The sequence below is a fragment of the Cordyceps javanica genome, chromosome 5 (genome assembly GCF_051103115.1).
Source record: "Cordyceps javanica chromosome 5, complete sequence".
Taxonomy (NCBI): domain Eukaryota; kingdom Fungi; phylum Ascomycota; class Sordariomycetes; order Hypocreales; family Cordycipitaceae; genus Cordyceps; species Cordyceps javanica.
Genome location: NC_139299.1, coordinates 327,932 through 342,808, shown reverse-complemented (window position 1 = coordinate 342,808; position 14,877 = coordinate 327,932). Strand labels below are relative to the sequence as shown.

At 55.4% G+C, this 14,877-nt stretch overlaps 4 protein-coding genes across 4 annotated transcripts; 2 read left to right on the top strand and 2 right to left on the bottom strand.

Annotated features, from left to right (window-relative positions):
* Nucleotides 1-1,171: 1,171 nt before the first annotated feature.
* Nucleotides 1,172-3,786, bottom strand: V2A60_007344 (aspartic peptidase domain-containing protein; the record flags this gene model as incomplete). Its single annotated transcript, XM_083258629.1, has 2 exons — nt 1,172-3,282; nt 3,363-3,786. 2 exons carry the CDS (start codon nt 3,784-3,786, stop codon nt 1,172-1,174), a joined length of 2,535 nt encoding a protein of 844 aa, XP_083114755.1.
* A 3,191-nt stretch (nt 3,787-6,977) lies between these two features.
* Nucleotides 6,978-7,682, bottom strand: V2A60_007343 (thioredoxin-like protein; the record flags this gene model as incomplete). The annotated part of the gene is made up of 2 exons (XM_083258628.1): nt 6,978-7,447; nt 7,640-7,682. 2 exons carry the CDS (start codon nt 7,680-7,682, stop codon nt 6,978-6,980), a joined length of 513 nt encoding a protein of 170 aa, XP_083114754.1.
* A 1,100-nt stretch (nt 7,683-8,782) lies between these two features.
* On the top strand, nt 8,783-10,195 carry V2A60_007342 (FAD dependent oxidoreductase; the record flags this gene model as incomplete). Its single annotated transcript, XM_083258627.1, has 3 exons — nt 8,783-8,813; nt 8,865-9,776; nt 9,843-10,195. 3 exons carry the CDS (start codon nt 8,783-8,785, stop codon nt 10,193-10,195), a joined length of 1,296 nt encoding a protein of 431 aa, XP_083114753.1.
* A 2,430-nt stretch (nt 10,196-12,625) lies between these two features.
* Nucleotides 12,626-14,395, top strand: V2A60_007341 (major facilitator superfamily domain-containing protein; the record flags this gene model as incomplete). Its single annotated transcript, XM_083258626.1, has 1 exon — nt 12,626-14,395. One exon carries the CDS (start codon nt 12,626-12,628, stop codon nt 14,393-14,395), a length of 1,770 nt encoding a protein of 589 aa, XP_083114752.1.
* Nucleotides 14,396-14,877: the final 482 nt, after the last annotated feature.

The following is a 14,877-nucleotide window of genomic DNA, read 5'->3' as shown; positions in this document are numbered from 1 at the left end:
GCGGGCGGCCTACCGAAATGGCACTTTCTTCGGGTCGGTCTCGTGTTGATGGGGAACGGGCACGTCTATATCAGATGCAACATGCCTTCAATCCGGGCACCCTGCCAGTTGGGAAATGTGATTCGTCGTTTTCCTTCGCCACCGCATTGTTTATTTCCGCGTTGAACTTCCCCTGCCTTTGGCGCAGAGAGGGGGGTTGCGTTTTAATCTCCATGCGGGTGTGTGGATGGATGGACGGTGGACGGGGAGCGATGTACCGTCGTTCCGCGGTGCCACATGAAGGTATAGGGTAGTATATCGTTGCCAGGGCCATATTTCAACAACTCGAGACGGAATTGCAATGGAAGATAGTAATTGATCACTTTTTAGGTCATTCAATGCGTTGAATTCGCTTATTTTCGATGTTTTAGATGTGCGTGACATATTTCGACTTCGTTTGAGGTATTTAGTCAACGCGATGGGCCTTGGAGTTGCAGTTTGGCTTTGACCTTTCGAATCGGCTACCCTATACTTGTCGACCGATGGAAACCTCCCACCGACACATCACTAATGTGCTTTCCCTCTTCGACACCGTTGCGGTATTTCTTTGATTTTGCACAGCATAAGAAATAATTGAATGTTTGGCAGCCCACGTCGTAAATGTATATCCACGAGCCCCAATGAGGACTTTCAAACAACCACCCGATCACCATTGCACGAGGGCAATCCCATCACATCTGGGCTCCAGCTGCCTCCTTATACAGCTACACTCGTATACCAAGGCAATGGATCTATGCACGCCTATCTATCAGAACCAGGGCAAATTCACTTAAAGAACGATCAAGACAGGTGGGATAAGTGGCATAGGGCAGCCGACTTACACAAGAGGATGCAACGGGCCGCGGTTGACTTTCCGATTCCAAGGACAAAGCATGAATTTGACACCTTGTTGGTCGCTCGCCTATACACCATTACATGCACGAGGCTTGCTTCATGTAGACAAAGTGTTTAGTTCTCCGTATGATGGATAATCTTTCTTCTACACGAGATTATGTAAGAGCCTGTGAACATGTATTTCCAACATTCAAAAGGAGTTCCAGCCTTGTAATATTAGAATATTAAGTTCCGTCGCGTTCCACTATATTCAAAATCTTCTTATACCACAATGCGAGCAAAAACAACACAGCCCAATTTACATAGCAGCGACCAGGGCGGCAACAATGGCAGCAAGGCCGGGAACGTAGAGACCGGCAGCACCAGCGGCGATCGGAGGCTGGCCAGGAGTAGGGGCACCGGTGGCAGAAGGCTTGGCGGAAACCATAGTCGAGGGCTGGACTGGCTTGGGAGCAGGCGTGGTAGGAGGCTGGGCGGGAGCAGCAGGAGTGCTCTGAGCAGGAACGTGCTCCTTGGTCTCGACAGGATTGGGGTTCACGGCGACCGGAACGACGCCAGCAGGGGCGGCAGGGGTCTCTGCAGGCTTCGAAGGCTGCTTGGGATGGCAGTCGACGCAGCCGGGAATGGGCGTAGGCGTGGCGATCGGGGTGATGGGAACAACGGTGGCAGGGTGCGAGGTGACGACGGCTTCGCCTTCCGTGCAGCCAGCCTGGCCCTTGGTGCAGTAGTAAGTCTTGGGAATGACAAAGGTGAGGGTAACCTCGGGGCAAGGGGGCTTGGTGTAGGCGCTGGTGGTGCTGATGGTGCTGATGGTGCTGGTGCTGGTAGGCTTGGGCTGGTTCTCCTCTGGGCACCAAGTGGTGTACGACGTAATGACCTCGGTGGTGACCTTGCCAACAGGGCAGTTGGTGATGGTGGGAGCGCACGAAGTGATGGTGTGAGTGCGGGTGGACTTGACGATGGACGTATACGTCGTCGCGTTTCTGCCAGAGGTACCGGTGGTGACAGGACCAGTGGTGAGACCACCAGTGGAAGCACCAGTGCCGGAGCTGATACCTGCTGTGCTGGTGACGGTGAGCGTCGGGAAACCAGTCGAAGAAGTGACGGGAGCACCGGTCGAGACGCTAGAGTCGGACACCGAGGTAGCAATGCTAGAAGCGGAAGACGAAGTAGTCATGCTAGAAGCAGAGGACGAAGTAGCAACGCTGGAAGTGGACGACACGTTAGAAACGCTAGAGGTGGACGACGCGGTCGAGATAGTCGAGTTGGTGAGCGTAGCAGGGACACTTGATGTAGAGGACACGCTAGGAACGCCAGAGGTGGACGACACAGTCGAAATAGTCGAGTTGGTGAGCGTACTAGGGACACTTGATGTGGACGACGCGGTAGGAACGCTAGAGGTGGTCGACGCCGTGGAAACACTTGAGCTGGAGAGGGTGGTAGAAACGGCAGAGGTCGAGGACACGGTAGACACGCTAGAAGCAGACGACACCGTAGAAACGGTCGAGTTGGAGATCGAAGTAGGAACGGCAGTGGTGGACGACAAAGTTGGAACGCTGGTGGTGGTGGTCGAGGTCGAAGTCGAGGTGGGAACGCTCGAGGTGGACGAAGAGGTAGGCACAGACTTGCCACAGTCACCCTCGGTAACGCCAACAGCACCGGCACCAGAACCAATGGCAACCAGGTTGGAACCGCAGTCGTCAGCGGCAGCAAAGTGAAGGGCACGGTTGTCCCAGTCATAGACAACGTAGGCGGCGCGGAGGAAAGTGTCGCCAAGAACGGGCATTTTGTTGTCCTCGATGGCGCCGAGGACACAGGTGTTGTAGCTGGGCTGCTGCCAGATGAAGTCGCTATAGGGGACGCTGATGGTGGCGTTGCCGAACTTGAAGTCGAGAGTACCCTTGGCATTTACAACGTTGCAGTCGACGATGTACTGGCCGCTCTCCTCCTTTTTAGCCGAGGGGAAGGCCTTCAGGAGCTCGTTGAATGGGCCGGTGGGCAGAGAGCTAATGGTGTAGCCAGAGTCGAAAAGGAAAGCCTGCGGCGCAGAGAGAACGGTCACCTGGGTACCGTCCTCTCGGTTGATAGTGATGCCATCGCAGGTGGCCCAGTAGCGGGTTTTGCCGTCGGGGGAGGAGCTCGCGGGAACAATGTCCTTCTTCACGAGGGGCCCCTTAAACTTCTTAGTATCGATGCCACCGAACACAGCGGCACCACGGTCGCTTGTGACCTGTCGGAGATCCAGAGAGAAAGCGCGGCTGTTAATGAATTTCTGGGTGAACAGATTGTCAAGGACGTATGGGTAAGGGCTGTTCCAGCCGTTGAGACTGGGGCCAACACCCATGAGACCGGTAGTGAGGGACGAGGAGTCATGAGCAACACCGAAAACCTGCTGGTTGATCTTGGAGGCTGCGGATTTGTGTTAATCATCTTCAATAGAGCTCATTTTCGACATTTCAAGGAAGCACTGCTTCGCATCTAATACTTACTGCCGACGGTGACGTAGTCATAGCCAAATTCGATGTCCGCGAAACCACGACCATATCTGAGGGTGGTGTTTTGGCCGAGGCTGACCCAAGAGGTGGACTTGCCGAAACCACCAAACGTCTTGCAATAAGCCTCGTCGGCGGACTTGGCGCAGTTGGGGTTGACCCAGAGATCGGAGGAACCAGTATCAAAATTGACGGCAACGGTCTGAGGGGGGGTGCCAATCTGGATGTCAATGGTGTAGAAGAAGCCGGTCTGGCGATTTGTAAGACCAGACTCGAGCTGGCGGCGCATGTGCTTATCGAGAGCTTCCTTGTTACCGGAGAGAGGGAATCGAACGACGCCGGGTCCCTCGTAGAAATCGTTGTTGTCGAGAGCCTGAGCGACCAGCGGTAGGGCCGCGACGGAAAGAATGGCAGAACGCATGCTGATTCGTGTATGCTCAACTAATGCCGGCGTAAAGAGTGACCGGTTATAGAGAAAGGAAAGAAAGGAAAGGTGACTGTTGATTTGAAAGAGATAGGAAATTAAAGACAGTTGGTAGTTGGATATAACAAAAGACAAGAAGAAGCTTAGTAGGAGAAAGAGGGAGGCTCCGAATGATGGGCATTTCAGGGACTGGGCAAAGAGTGTATATAACGGGCAACCAAGACGCACAGCATGCAAGCACACATGCTGGCTGCTCGGCTTGCATGCTAATGCGTGCGAATCTTGCCCTCCGTGAAGCCAAGTGGGCCGAAAGAGGTCCAAGTTTAGCGGCTCTTACTCTATATCGCGGTTCGTCGAGCGGGCGGCAGGGGTCAGGGGTTAGTAGCGCACAGTGGAAATTAAGAGCAGCATGAAGGAGTATCCACGGTGCTTTGGCTCGTGGGTGAAGGCGATGTTAGCAGCCTGAACGGGTATGACCTTTGTGCAGTCGACTCGCCGCGTACTCAGTAGGTAGGCCACGCAATGACGGAGTCGGTGACTGGTGGCGCAGGCTTGTGGAAACCCAACTAACAAAGCTTAAGACAGAAAGAGCTCGATGTCGAAGGTTCTTGAGGTTGAGGCGGCGAGCTGTCTATACTATTGGGCTGCGCATAAAATATACTGATGAGCGGCGTAGCACCGCGCAGACTACCAGTAGCCAGGCGCCCCAGGGTTGTTGGCAGCCATCTGAATATGTAGATGTGTCTCAGCCTGACGGAAGCTACAACTACCCAGCGCCTGTGTACTGAGTACACATAACCTTCGACGAGTTGTCAGCATCAGTGCCAACAAGAGAGAGGCAAAGAGGGCAGACAAAGTTGCGGGCCCGGCTGTAGATTGTGGGGTGGTGCGTAACAGGAGTGCAGCCGGGTGGATAGCTTGTGGAGGAGGGCCAGGGACGGAGTGAGCCAAGGACTTGCTAGCTTCTCTCTCCGTCTTTTTCGTTCTTGCGACTGGAGCGTGGAGGTGCCCCATGTTTATCCACTGCCAAGCTGTGCGGCGGCGCAGAGGGTAATTCAGCTCGCACAACATTGTCATTGGCAGGTGCAAGTTGTCCGGAGACAACTGTTTATTGGTTGCGGGCGGGTAGGTGACTGCGAGATGAGTCCTGGAACGATGGGGAGCGAATGAAGAAGCAGTTGGCAGGGTTGTATCTCGGTGTGCTAGGTTGCCAGCAATAATACGTGATAAAGCGGGAGGCCTTTGAGGGTCGCTGGGTGTCGGGCTTGCGTGGGCCGCTTGAAACAATAACCGGTCAGACAGGATGACCATTGACCACTGCCACGACGTCACTTGGTCACCCACGAGAAAGTGATATCCTCCCAGCTCCCTCCTAACGCAGGGGAGGGGGAACGTGCTTGACAGCATTCAGTACTGATCGCCTTGACCTTGTCCTGACGTCTCCGATTGGTGCGGCGACCTGCCTGTGGGCAAAGCAAGTTTTCGCAAGTAGTCTCGACGCTGACCATCCATTCATTGTCCACTTCTGCCCACACTTTGTTTCCTTCCGGCGTGGCAGCCACCTGATACCCCTGGATCGTCAGGAGGGAGGCTGTCGCTGAGTGGGCCTCGGACCCTGCTTTGCCCAAGTTTTTTTCTCTCGCCATTCTCCTTGTCTGAGATGAAGAGTTGTCGTCTACCTTTTTTTTTTATCCTTCAAACATTTGAATATGCTTGTCCACGAGGCTGTGTGGTGCGGCTCGGTTTTTCCTTTCGTGCACAACTCCACGAGCTGGTATACGCGGGGGACCGAGGCGCTGGTGGCTGAACTCTAAATCGTTCTATTGAAGGGGGTAGTCCACATCAGGCATGCATGGAGAGTGTCTCTTTGCATTACTTTCGCGTTTGCGGTGTTGTTATGCCTTTTTAGAGGCGAGACGCCGATGCGCGTTTGTCGAGGGCGAGATTTGTTATGGTCATGGAGGTTTGGTCTCCTTGTGCGTCTTGAGATCAGTGGCCTCGACGCCCCAGCTACCTACTAGGGTAGGTGGTGGCCCGTGCTTGTGCAACCGCACTATCAGTACGGAGTAATATTATTAATAAATCTGTGTACGGAGTAATAAATCGCATAAACTCCGCCAAAATCGATTCAACTTGAGCAGACTTCGCATTGTTCTTCCTCGCAAATATCTAGTATCGATTTCAGTTTGGCAGCATAGACAAATGTCCGCCTAGCACGATGACTTATTTTCGGGCCTGCATTCCATCATTCCTGCAGGCTATCTCGGATGCTATCCCTGGCCATCGGGCTGACTGTCTTGTTCCCGTTGTGATATCACCCGGGCCATCTGAATATTACACCGACGTGGGGGCCCTGCCAAGCTCCTGGTCTGCTGTGGAGGAAACCTTCACCCTTATTCTCCGGCTCCGTCAATCCCTTGTTCAGTCTACTTTTCCTCACCCTCCAGACATTGGACGCTTTTCTTGTCAGATTAGCTTGTTTCGAGTGCGTGCTAATCTACAACAAATTTGTGTGGCCCGTACCCAGGCTGCCAAGGTCTCGGATGGCAGCCCTGTGAGGCGATGTTGCGTCACCGACTTTCAATATTGCCTTGGCCCCTCTCCCTCGTGGCTTTATTCCCATGGCAATATTCTCAGTGTCAGAAACGAGGACAGGCAGAAACACGATTACAAGCAACTTACCGGCTCTCTCAGGATTCATCACGATATCAACATGCAACGAAAGCTAGTTGGGCCGGAACCGTGAACAGGAACATGGGTATCGTGGTCAGCAACAATGTTGCCAGCCGAGATTTGGCGCCCTGTCCGGTCGCCCTGTCCGGAATAGCCTTACTTTAATCAGGGCCACAACATTGCCGAATTATTGCCTAGGCTGAAATTGGCTCGGCTTCTGTTGCGTTGCAATGCAGCTTCACAAGGTGCTTATAATTAGGTCGGTCCTCATCATTAGCTGCCCCTGCTTTGCATCCTGGAGGAACACTTTATTTGGTATCATAATAAGCGGGGCGAGAATGTCCCTAGATGAGCATCTGGTTTTGGTATAATAGCGTATCAGAGATACGTCACAGAAACGGCCATCCCCCCTCGGCCAACCTGCTTGCTGTTGTTGTCTTTGCCCGGGCGGCCTAAATATCTTTCTCTGCTGCTCACATTTTGGCCCTTGTATTTCCCGACGCGCCCCCTGCGAGTCACTCGGCCTTTTTGTTAATCTCGGCGACAATCTCCTTCTCGAGCGACTCGGGGGTGGTAGTGCTGGCCCAGCGGTTGACGACCTTGCCGTCGCGGCCGACCAGGAACTTTTCAAAGTTCCACTTGATACGCTTGAGGCCGAGCAGGCCTGGCTTCTCACTCTTCAACCACTCGTACAGCGGCGCGGCCTTGTCGCCGTTGACGTCAATCTTTTGCATTATGGGAAAGGTGACGCCATAGTTGACCTGACAGAAGCTCTGGATCTCGTCGTTGCTGCCGGGTTCCTGGGCGCCGAACTGGTTGCAAGGGAAACCAAGGATGACGAAGTCGTCGGCGTTCTTTTCGGTGATGTTCTTGTAAATCTTTTCGAGGCCGGCGTATTGGCCCGTGAAGCCGCACTTGGAGGCCGTGTTGACAACGAGGACGACCTTGCCGCGGTAATCGGAGAGGGCAACCTCCTGACCACGCTCTGCGAGAATGGGGCGTAAGTAAAATGACCGACCACTGTAAAATTGGGACGGTTCCGCGCTGTCGACAGATTTTGCGTGCGCATCACCACGACATCGACCGACGGCGCTGGCGCGGGAGCAGCTTCAGGAAGCTGGCGGGGTAGGTAGGCAGGTAACTGCCTGCCTAGTGGTGGGGGGAAAGGGGAGCTTACTGTCGAGTGGCTTAAAGTCGTAGAAGCTGGTGGCAGAAGACATGCTGGATGTAGAGCTGTATTGTCGTGTATTGGGATGCGATGAATGGTTTTGATGCGGAAGGACGGTGCTGTAGAGTGAGGCAAGTGGCGAGTGGTGGCAGCGGACTTTGAGAAAAGACGGTAGTGTAGTGGTCGTCACCACCACCCCACTCTGCCGTGACGAAGCTGGCGGCCGGAGCCTCACTATCCGACGAGCTGCGACAGTCTGCATGTCTGAATCGGATCGCTTCCTGGACGACTTTTGACGTTTCCCGTTCCGTTTCACTACTTATACGGGGTGGCTTTTCCGTATCAAGGATGAATCTCGCTGCTGCACTTGGTCGTCTCTCTTGCGCTGTCTGCGAAAGGACTTCGAGGACGGAACAAAGCTCTTCGGTCGTCAGCAGTCACTGATGTCGGGGATTGAGCTTTCTGACAGAGAGCCTCGGCCTCGGTGGATCACGGCAGCTTGCCTACAGATATAGTCCGAACTTGCTGATGGCGCGCGGAGCGAATGAGGATGCTAGATGCCAGCGGCAGGTGCTTTTTTTCTGGGCCGTTAGCGGTTTCGTCATGCCATAATCGGCCGTGGGTTGTCCCGGCCCGTGTTCCCGCGCCGACTATCAATCATGACACCACCAGTGGTTGAAGATGCCGTATCTACTTAGACGCTTGGCTTTTGTGGTCATGTTGAGCATTAGAGGCCTGTATCGAATGTTTTGTATTAGTTGTATTTTCCAACGATGAAATCGGGAATAAATTGGATTAGCTAGGTATTGAACGACTTCTGCGCCATCTTCATCTTCATTTGCATCCGGCAAAAGGTTTTCATACACCTTTGACTTCCTATGGGAATAATTACGGACTCTGGTTTTCTGTACCCTGCTTCATTCTCCTTTTGCTTTGCCTTCCTCCAAGGTCGAGATGCGTTCACCAAATCTGCCTTCCCACCAGCGGGGCCCTGCAACCCCGCCTGCTGGCGTCATGTGTTGTCGGACCGATCGATCTTCAGCGCCTGTTTCATCATGTTGACGTCTTGTCCAACAGACCTCCGCATGTAAACGTTTCCGACTCGGATGCATTAATTTGGTCCTGCATCAAGCCATCTAGACACATCACAGCATGGACGGGAAGCGTAATATTGTCATTATCGGTCGGTAACTGCTACCCTTGCCGAGCTTCCTCGCTGACCCTGTTTGCACAGGCGGCGGTATCATCGGCAATACCACCGCTTACTTCCTCACACGCCACCCAAAGTTCAACCCTGCACTGCACAGCATCACAATTCTCGAGGCTGGCTCCGCCATAGCTACAGGCGCATCCGGCAAGGCGGGCGGTCTGCTCGCCCTCTGGGCATACCCGTCGTGCCTCGTTCCGCTGTCGTACAAGCTCCACGCCGAGCTCGCCGCCGAGCACAACGGCCCGGAGAAATGGGGTTACCGTAAGCTCAAATGCGGAAGCATCGAGGCATCGGTGCCCGAAAGCAAGATTGCCGAGATGCAAAACAGGATCGCCACCGCCACCGCCGGGGCCCAAAACGGTGAGGACGGCAAAGCCTGGGAGAAACTTCCAAAGCAGGATGCCAACGCGCAGGAGCTCCTCGAGGGAGCGCCTCTACCAGAGGATCTGAACTGGGTAGACCGCGATGTGGTCCTAGACTGGTCGGAAATGGGACGCGGCGGAGCGGTCGACACGGCGCAGGTTCACCCGTACCACTTCACCATGGCCATGGCCGGCCTGGCAGAAAAGGCGGGAGTCATGACAAGAACAAAAGCGCAAGTGACTAGCATCAAGACAACGGACAACAAAGTTGACGGCGTAGAGTACAAGGACCGCGCAACGGGCGAGACGCTGACACTGGACGGTATTACCGACCTCATCGTGGCCGCAGGACCGTGGACGGGCAAGTTGCTGCCGCGATCCAAGGTTGATGGCCTGCGTGCACATAGCGTCGTATACGATGCCGATATAAGCGCTTTTGCCGTCTTTACTGACGTGGAACTGCCGCGCAGCTTCGTGCCAGAGCACCGGGCCGCCAAGGGACAGAAACGGATGCACAAGGGACGAGTCGACCCCGAGATATACGCCCGCCCATTCAAAGAGGCATATGCTTGCGGTATACAACCCCTCCCCCAACTCCGGTTTCATGGCAAGATGGAAGCTAAGTAGATTTTACGTGCAGGTGAGCCCGATACACTCGTTCCGCTCCCCGAGGTGGTTGACGACGTCCTCCACGACGAAGGCCTCTGTGACGACATCACGGCCTACATCAGCACCTTTAGCCCCGTTCTGGGAACCGCGCCGATCAAGGCGAAGCAAGCCTGCTACCTCCCGCGCCACATGCGCTTCGGGCAGGAAAGCGGGCCGCTGATTGGCAAGTCGACGGTGTCGGGGCTCTACGTGGCCTCGGGCCACACATGTTGGGGGATCCAAAACGCGCCGGCCACGGGCAAGCTCGTTTCTGAACTTGTTCTGGACGGTCAGGCGACGAGTGCGAACATTGATAACCTAGACCCCAGAAAGTTCAAGGTATAGGCGGCGTGATATATATCTCTATCCAGGCGGAGACCTTTGCAGGGGTGTACACGTTTCCCGTTCCGGCGACACATTGGATTAGCAACTTGCGTCATATAGGAGGATTTAATTTGAGAGACAAATCAGCGAGGCGTTTGGAGACTGAAGGAAAGAGGGCTGCCGCACATCATGCTGTGCGGGGCCGCGCATTGAGGCTGACCTACCCAGAAGAGTCCTGATGCTCTGGCATCCGTGGACGTAGCATATCTCATTTGGTTATCCTGCACGCAGCGTGTTAGGCTGTGAGGGATATAAAATATCAGCAAACGGCCTCAATATATCCTGGCCTATGGTCAATGACTTTGTGATGTCGCATTGGCACGATGGCGGCTAAGCTTGCGTCTGTTTGACTTGGTGCCGGTGGATTTGATCCTGGTGAACATTTTATTTCGCTGGGGGGTGTCCACGCCGACATTTTTTGTTTAGCAGAAAAGAAAAAGAAAAAAAAAACAGACGATCCCGCGCACCGGCCGTGCACCGTGCTCTATGCACGACTCTTCCGGTCCACGTTTGGGAGCTGTGCCGCCGAGGTCGTGTCTTGTCATCAAGGAGGCCACACATATGGACCGAATGCTAGAATCAGCTAATATTGAGGAGCCGCGCGCATCGGTTTGGAAAAAGCTCACTTTGCATGAACAGTAGATGACGGACTGTACCAAAAGTGGCGTACCACGCACCTCTTGAAGGTCTTAGTGGACTATCCGGTGCTTGGAGTGAAATTTCAGTGAACCGCGGCGAGATTGGGGGGTTGGACGCCGCGAGTATATTCAGCCCTGTCGAATCCGTCTCTGACACCTACAGAAACTAGACACACAGGATCATGCACGGCTAGTTTTAGAGAATATCATGAGCTTCTTGGTGATGCTGGAACGATTGTAAGCACCTGACAGGTGGTGGTGTTGGTCGAGCGACTGCAGAACCCAACTTTAAAACACTTGATGGCCAATTATGTTGGTCGCGAGTTCTTTGAGCTCGGTTCAAGCTTGGATCCCATCGGTAGAACGAGATTTGTCATTGGTTAGCGGCGCTTTGTGATGATATCCCTGTCCATGCGGCTGACGCCGGGTTTGTTCCAGTTGGCTGCCACACCATGATAGATGGCACGTTATTATACATATACTTGTCCCGCCGACTAACTAGTTAGTACAAGAGTTCCACACCTCAGTTACTGTTTGGGACGTGTCAATGAATGAATTCACGCCAAGGGCAAGTTTTTTTTTTGGTTCAAATCTCGCCATTCTCCAAGCCACTTCTCGCATGATTGAGCAGGACAAGCCAACCTGCATTTGCATTGAACCGCAATCGACACACACACAAACACACACGGGCACGGGCACGGGCACGGGCGCGCGCGCGCGCGTTCTGGCTTGTATGCTAGGGTAGACACACAAAAGCCCAGCGCACACAATGAATTAGTTACGTCGTTTTGTCTTGTAGCACACTTCTCGGGCTTCCGGGAACCCACCCGCAGGGCTCACGTAGCAGCCCCTCCCCCCATAGCAGATACAGCCCGTTGGATGCGCCGGCGCCGGCGGCGGCATCGACAGCCCTTTTGGGAATGATTGCGGGTCGCTATGGCGGTGGATCGTCGCCGGCTGTTGTTTGGGGGGGGGGGGGAAGCAAGCCACCAGAGTCCAGAGAGGGAGACCGAGACAGAGACAGAGACGGAGACAGAGGGAGAGAGCTTCAGCCCAGCGAATCGGCACGCGGGCGTGGCGAGATGGATGGACCCAACCACGACGGGCCCAAGATTTCATCATTTCACTCCATGTTTCAGCTGCTCGTAAATACGTATATTCAGTACAGACATCCTTTTTGGGGGGATCGCATCTTGCTTAATCTAAAAGTTGCGCCTCTTCCTTTTGCTCTCTCTTTCATCTGTCCAAAACCGCGCGACTCGGCCGAAAAAAGATACATGCTGAGCCTAGCTACCTACCTACCTACAGTGGTGTACCTAGGTACCTACTTACCTACTACTTGCCTACTGAGCGACCAGCAATTTACATACGCAAGGTGCCGCGCAACCTGCATCTTTTACTAATTATCATCTTGAATTAGCAATCGAGAGCTCCTCTTCTTTTCGTTCCGCCCAGCCCACTATAGCCGTTGTGGGGAGCTCACCACCCGGTGACGCGAGACAGCGAGCGCACGCTTCTTTTGGTGCCGGCCGGCTGGCTTACTTGGGTAGCTAGCGTTTTTGGTAGTCCGCCCCAAGCTCCAGATTACCCAGATCCCGTTTGCGAATCCTGCTCAACTTTTTTTTTCTCTTCTTTCTTTATTGTATTGCCTTGCTCTCATTCTTCTTCCTTCCAGAGGCCTTACTTTACTTGCGCATCATCTGTTCTTTTTCGTCTCCCCCTCCCACACAAGCTGTTGGCTCGTGTCCTTGCCATGGCGAGAAACACCAACAACAAGCAGTCGGCCGGCGCCGCCTGTGACGACCCAGAAGCTGCTGCCACTCCGGCGGTGCCTGTCGACGACAGCACCGAGCAAACGCCACTGCTTCCTTCATCAGCCTCGTCCTACGACACGACGCAACGGCACCTACGCCAGCGACAACATGACCCCAACGGTGTCAACCACCAGAATGAAGGCGACGGACGGCCAGAAGAAGAAGAAGAAGAAGAAGAAGAAACCATCATCGCCGAGGAAATCTCAACACTCCGCCTCTTCCTCATCATGGGCTCCGCCTGGGTCGGCGTCTTCCTCGGTGCCGTCGACTCCACCATTATCGCGACGCTCTCGGGTCCCATCTCGAGCGACTTCCAGTCCCTGAGCCTCCTGTCGTGGCTAGCCTCGGCCTACTTCATCGCCAACGCCGCCTGCCAGCCCATCTCGGGCCGCCTGACGGACATCTTTGGCCGCGGGCCGGGGCTCGTCCTCAGCAACGTCTTCTTCGCCGCCGGCAACCTCATCTGCGGCCTCGCTCGCGACCAGGCCACCATGATTGCCGGCCGCGTCGTCGCCGGCGTCGGCGGCGGCGGTCTCATGAGCATCTCCACCTTTCTCGCCTCCGACCTCGTGCCCCTCCGCAAGCGCGGCATCGTCCAGGGCTTCGGCAACGTGGCCTACGGGTCCGGCGCCATGCTCGGCGGCGTCTTTGGCGGCCTCATCCACGACCACGCCCGCATGGGCTGGCGCCTGGCCTTCCTCGTCCAGGTCCCGCCCGTCGTCGCCTCCGGGCTCGTCGTCTACTTCATGGTCGACGTGCCGCCCAAGCAGAGCGACAAGACGCTGCTGTCGCGCATCGACTTTGGCGGCGTGCTCCTCACCGTCTCCTTCCTCGTTCTCATGCTGCTCGGGCTCAACGCCGGCGGCAACCTCGTGCCCTGGCTGCACCCGCTGCCCCTCGTCACCATCCCGCTCTCGCTCGCCCTCTTCGGCGTCTTCCTGTGGTGGGAGAGCGCCGCGCGCCAGCCCATCATCCCCGTGCGCCTGCTCGCCGACCGCACCGTGCTCGCCGCCTGCGGCACCAACTTCCTCGTCACTATGCTCATCATGACGGGGCTCTTTTACGGGCCGCTTTTCCTGCAGATTCTCGGCAGCACCGCCACCACGGCCGGCCTGCAGCTGCTGCCCTCGTCCGTCGGCGCGTCCGTCGGCTCCGTCACCTCGGGGCTCGTCATGAAGCACACCGGCCGCTACTGGGCCATGGGCGTCGCCTGCACCCTGACCGTCACCGCTGGCGTCGCGCTCTTCGCCCTGCTCGACGCCACCACGCCCGTCTGGGTCGTCAGCGTCAGCTTCTTCCTCTCTGGCAGCGGCTACGGCGCCATGCTGACCGTGACATTGCTCGCCGCCATCGCCGCCGTCGACCACGCCCACCAGGCCGTCGTCACCAGCGGCACCTACATGGCGCGCAGCATCGGCTCGACCCTCGGCGTCACCATTGGCTCCGCCGTCTACCAAAACGTCCTGCAGTCGCGGCTGTGGCAGCGCTTCGGCGACCGCCCCGGCGCCGCCGACGAAATTCGCCGCATCAGGGAGAGCCTCGACGAGCTCAAGCACCTGCCGCCGGGCTGGCACGACGGTGTCATCCAGTCTTTCGTCGACGCCTTCCACAGCGTGGCGCTGACCATGCTGGGCCTGGCCCTGGCAGCGACGTTGACCATTGCGCTGATGCGTGAGCACAAGCTCCACAACAACCTGTCGAGAAATTAGAATTGTTTGCGGAGGGAGGCAAACCTGTCTGTACTGCTACAAAAGCACAGCGTGTTTTTTTTTTCGACTTTTTTTCTCGGAAGCGGTAGGATCCGTGTCTTTTCCTTTTCCATTTTTGCCTTTCGTTTGCTCTTCTTCTCCCAAAAAAGGAGGGAGGGGCGTTTTTTTTTTTCACATCTCTCTGTACATGATCTCTAGCTCCCCACCCCTGTGAACGATGTTGTCGTTCATAGATTGTACATACTCTTTACGCAGGCCACAAAGGCCAATAATACCCAAAGTACACAATTGAAAAACTCAAACGAGTCAGCGCTGTGCGCCTTATTTGTGAGCTTAACCGCTTCTTGATCCCTAGCGCAACTTTTGGAACGTGGCTCCCGCCTTGCCTCGAACGGGACGACGGCTATTCGGCACAGATTCGCCCAGCCTTAATAACTGCGCCCCGATTTCGCGAGGGTGATAACGCGGCCACCCGCATGGCA